Below are 5,055 nucleotides of genomic sequence, written 5' to 3'. Positions count from 1 at the left end.
GTGTCGTTAGCTGATTGTTCTTACACGCTAATCACTAACTACACTACCAGTACAACCACCACACACACCAGCGCAGCTGTATTTCCTTCCAGACTGACCCGCTTTACAGGTAAATATAGATTCAGTGTTTTTCAAAGAACTTTTGGATGTTTTATCTAAAAGTCCTAAATGTTAGGTTAACTAAAACTGTTTAAGAGAGGGAGAAAAAACCAAAACAAGACATGTTATGGCCAGTAGAGCTGGCATGAATCTATTTATTTCTTTTCAATGACAGGTCAATGTTACTTTATTCACACTTTAATTTAAAAAAGACAATTAGAGTGAAGAATTATTTAAAATATCAATTTTCACATCTTAAAAACATACTTAAACAGCATTACTTTAAATCAGGTACAAATAAGCTTATCCTTTAAAAGATGTACAAAGTGTGTGGCCTAAATCCGACATCAGCAGGAACCAGATTCTGGTTTGTAGCTTTAAGGCTAGGATCGCGATTTGCTGACCCAGTGGTACTTGTCAACACGAGGCCCAGTGAAGGTGAACGTGGCTCGATAGGATCTGAAGCCTTTCTGGCTTGAGAAGTGGGCTCCAGCAGGAGCGCCATGAGGTGGGAACATGTCTCCTGGAAAGCCTTTCCGCTTCTCCCTCAGCCAGCTCTGAGGGGCACCTGGAGAGAACTCGCTGAACTGAAGACAGGTACAACAAAGTCATTTAGAAAACCTGAGATCTCTTAGAGAAGTTACTAAAAATACTTTGCAAAGCTCTAGCTTTAAAAATGTTATTCAGCAGAATTACATTTTTTTTTTTTTTTGGCTAAAAACCTGCTCCTGAAGATGGTCAATCAACTTGCACTTTCAGGAAGCCTACTTTTTCCAAGTCTCATGTTAATGAGCTTACAGAGAATGAATATGTTAAGATATAAAACACTACCATCATCATCGTCATAAAACAAGCTTGGGAGGCTTTAAATTGTCCTGCATTTCATATATTGAACTCACCCTGTAAACACTGTTGGGGTTGCTAACAGTCGGAATGGTTTTGGGTTCACTGTTCATGGGTGGGATTTGAGGGCAGAGGGTTGAAAGGCTGCTGCTGCTGGTACTCATGCTCATGCTGTTGTCTCCACCGCCATCTTCATCCTCATCTGATGAGCTTCCTGATGGGACCTCGAGACTCGCCCGTTCCACAGCTTCATGGATGCGGCGGGATAATTCCCCATCACCGCGCCGACAGTTGTCCACCACTGAGACGCAGAATGGACTGCTGTGTTCACCATACCTGCAGGGATTCAAAAGAAAATTAGAAACTGACGGCAAATTCAGGTTTCACGATTTCTTTGTACATGTACAATGACAATAAAGGGCTTTTCCATTATGAGGCCAGAAGTTCCACCTTAACACTGCTCTAAACATTTGTTCCCCCACCACTCCTTGTCCTAATGTTCTAGAAACCTGCCAGAGCTGTGACAACATCAGCCCGACTCATGTGCTTCACATATCTTTAGTTTAGTGGCAGGAAATCAGGACAAAAAAAGCTCCAGTAAGGAAGCCAAATCAGCCCTTTTCAGTCACAATCCATTCCTTCCCTTAGCAGCAATGATCAAGTACACAACTATGAATATATTAGTACATGCCCATGACAAACTTAATTACAAGTAATCCGATGCTTATTTGTAAAAATGAAATTACAACTATAGGTGTGGTAGATGCACAAGGTAAAATAGTTAACAAAAAACAGGTCATTTTATCTTCGTGCTAAATGGTTGTCAGCCAATGCAATGGTATATTGATATAGCTAAGAACCTTCAGTTTGGCTGTTAACTCCTGGTGGTCTAGGAGAAGTTGAGATAAAGATTTTGTGTATTATAGAAAGACACTCGTTTTATTGATTCAACATTAGGTTTGTAACTCGCTGAACCACTTGTTAGCTCTAGCTTTGGCATGAAGACACTGCTAACTAATCATATCACCACCTGTTTGAGCCATATAAAAAAAAAAAAAAAGTTGATTAGACCAATTTATTTGCACTTTTCCTCAAGTCTTGTCACTGTGTGGATGATCAATAATTAGATTATAATTAAGCATTTACTTCAAACTCTGCTTTTAAACTGACATTAAAATAAATGGTTATTCATGTCTTAATGATATCACCATCTGGTTAGTAAGTTAGATGTGAAACCAAAAAGGACTGAGGACTTTGAAACAATGTAACCTGCAGCGTCGCACAAATGCAAGGTGACTAATGATTAAAGCAAACCTGCAGGACACCTCTCCAGGGTCGACCCACACTGTCAGCTCCTGGGGCAGGCCCAGGTCCTCGTACCTCACCCCGCTCCGCTCGCAGACCTGCTCCAGCACCGGGTCCTGTAGCCGAACACTGTTCATACGCAGACACCTGAAAAACACCGGGCAGCTCAAAGAAAGTTTTTTTTTTTTTTTTTTTTTTTTTTTTTTTAAATAGTGTTGCAATTTCACATGTCACCAAGATATCAAGTCCAGTAAAAATCCAATTAAAATATAGATGGAAGAGTAGTAGTTGGTGACAGTTAAAGGTGGTTTAAAGCCAGACAATTAGGAATAGCATCAGCACATTAGTTCTTTAAATGGTACAAAAACAAACTGAAGATCTCTTTCATGAATCCTAAAATTGTACGATTTCTTTATGTCCCGAATCAAATGAGAAAATGCAGAATATTGAACTATAGAGTCGCCTGTAGTGTGCAATGCAAGCCCCATTTATTTTAATTAGAGCACAAAAAGAGGGGGGGGGGGTATTTCCCACGACAACACCTAATATTACAGGGTCTAGCACCACTCAAAGTGAGCAGTGGAACGCAACTTTGTGCATTTACTCCAGTACTTTACTTAAGCACAGCTGCAATGCAAATGTATTTCTATTGTGCTGGTTTCTACTCCCTGCACCACCGTAAGGAGTCTTGTACTTTGAGTCTTCAGACCTCTCCTTTGGTTGCTCAGATAAAGTGAGCAGATTCTAAGTCAAGCATTTTTCTGAGCAGCTGAGCAAAGCTTAAAATTAACCCGCCAACATTTAGATTGATATCCATTATATTCCTGTGAATAAACCTGAGAGCTGCAGTCCTGCTTCTTACTGAGGCCAGTAGAGTGGAGCATTACAAGTGTTTTTCCAGGTGTTTTGATCATTTACAAGGTTAAATAACTCAAGTATAACAGTTGGTATTTTAAGTAAAGAATCAATACTTTCAATTACAAAGTGGGTTCATAATATTTGTTGCATTTCTGAAGGCAGAAAGAGTTTCATAACCTTACAATTTTAAAGATTTGGATACTTTATAGCCAAGTACATTTAATACAATCAGCAGCTGCAACATTAAAGTGACATTCATTAAAAATAAAATCAGTAATTGTATCAAAATATACAAAATAACATAAAGTTACTAAAGCAAACATATTCATTAAGAATTTTGACTGAGAAACATTTAACATTATTTCAGCAGCGAGACCTTTACCTAAGGATAGATACTTTACAAAACAGCTGTTCACTACAAAAAGGTTCTCAGGCTCCAACTCAGCCACTTCATTTTTATCTATACAGCACCAAATCACAACAACAGTCACCTCAAGGCAGTTTATGTTCAAAGTTAACATGCCTGCAATAACACTCTGGATGCAGTACATGTACATAAGCCACCAGTCTGAAAAATACTTAAATCATTTTATTTTTAACCATTTATTTCTGATCAAATAATCTGATTTCCTGTGGGTCCCCAACCAACTTGTCTTATAGTAAATCCATACAACTTAAAAGGAGAGTGCCAAATGGATACACATTCAAGCTTTGAAACAAAGTTTTTCCTCTTAAATTTAATTGAGTTTTAATTTTTAATATTATGTTTGGTTAACTTTTCATTTTTAAAAGGGAAGCAGAAGCCATTTTGAAACAACCAAAAAAAAAAAAAAAAAATTGCTTTTGGATTACTGACCTGTAGGCCTGACCCCTGGCGGGTGCACTTGGGTGCCAGTGGTTCTTGTAGTTCTCAAACAGAAGGGAGGTGAGGGAAGCAGCAAAGCGCTCTCTGCTGTCATTGTCCAGACATCCGTATCTCTTCACCAGCCGAGCCAAAAAGAACACAGCGGCAGCAATTTCCTCCTTCATGGCGACACACTTACCGAGCACAGCAAACTGAAACCGTAATTTTAAAAAAATTATCTCTTCAGATAAAACGCATGTAGGGATCCTAGTACCACAGAAAATAAAAACATCCAGAGCAAACTGGAAACCAAACCAAACAATTCAAGCAAACATATTTGCTGCTGAAGCTCAACAGAGAACTCAGCTTGAATTGTAAGGCAGCTTCATCAAAGACACCAAAACACAAATATATCCACATGCATCTAAATGTGCAAACGCAGCAGCACCCTTCTCAGCAGTGAAACCTCACTCAAATCAAATTCTAAAAGAGTTTTTAATAAAACCACCGTTCAGCTGTGCAACCAGCTGCCACAGCTGATGCTGATTTACTTAATGACTCCTCTCAGGGTTAAAATGTAAACAACGCCCTGTCTGCACTTCTTCAATGTTAAAATGCCCCAAATTCAATGAAATGTGTGAACAGTTCTGTGCAGCAGGAACAGACTTCTACATTAAATCTGTCCATAAAGTACAAGCAGAGAGAATATTTACATTTCTCAGCTCATCAGCACATAAGAAGAGAGGCATTTCTGATGATGGTGCAAGACTGAAAAAGTTGTTTTTACAACTTATATTTATTTTGTTGAGTCAGTTTCATTTAAAATCACTTTCACTTATTTATGGTGATACTGTTGTGCAAGACGGTTCTTAAATGTATTTTAAATGTGACTCTAATCATGCTTGTAATTGATTATTTACTTTTATACAATAAATATGTAGCTTGCAAGGAAAAAGAACAATACATATATTTTTGTTATTCATTTGTTTGGCGTTCACGAACAGCCTATTTTGTCACCTGACTATATACGGTGATATGATGAAGATGAAAGGAATAACGTGATAAATTAACACGTCTGCCACGTCATGTCTTTTCATACATGAGCG

At 38.3% G+C, this 5,055-nt stretch overlaps 1 protein-coding gene across 1 annotated transcript; it reads right to left on the bottom strand.

Moving 5' to 3' along the window:
- Nucleotides 1–222: 222 nt before the first annotated feature.
- Nucleotides 223–4,439, bottom strand: btg4 (B-cell translocation gene 4). The gene is made up of 4 exons (XM_004551135.3): nucleotides 3,962–4,439; nucleotides 2,257–2,394; nucleotides 999–1,278; nucleotides 223–686 (listed from the first exon to the last, which is right to left on the bottom strand). Exons 1-4 carry the CDS (start codon nucleotides 4,132–4,134, stop codon nucleotides 483–485), a joined length of 795 nt encoding a protein of 264 aa, XP_004551192.1. The 5' UTR covers nucleotides 4,135–4,439; the 3' UTR covers nucleotides 223–482.
- Between the last annotated feature and the right edge of the window lie 616 nt (nucleotides 4,440–5,055).

This window comes from Maylandia zebra, linkage group LG10 (genome assembly GCF_041146795.1).
Source record: "Maylandia zebra isolate NMK-2024a linkage group LG10, Mzebra_GT3a, whole genome shotgun sequence".
NCBI lineage: Eukaryota > Metazoa > Chordata > Actinopteri > Cichliformes > Cichlidae > Maylandia > Maylandia zebra.
Note: the sequence above shows the minus strand (reverse complement) of the source record. Positions and strands in the feature narration are given on the sequence as shown.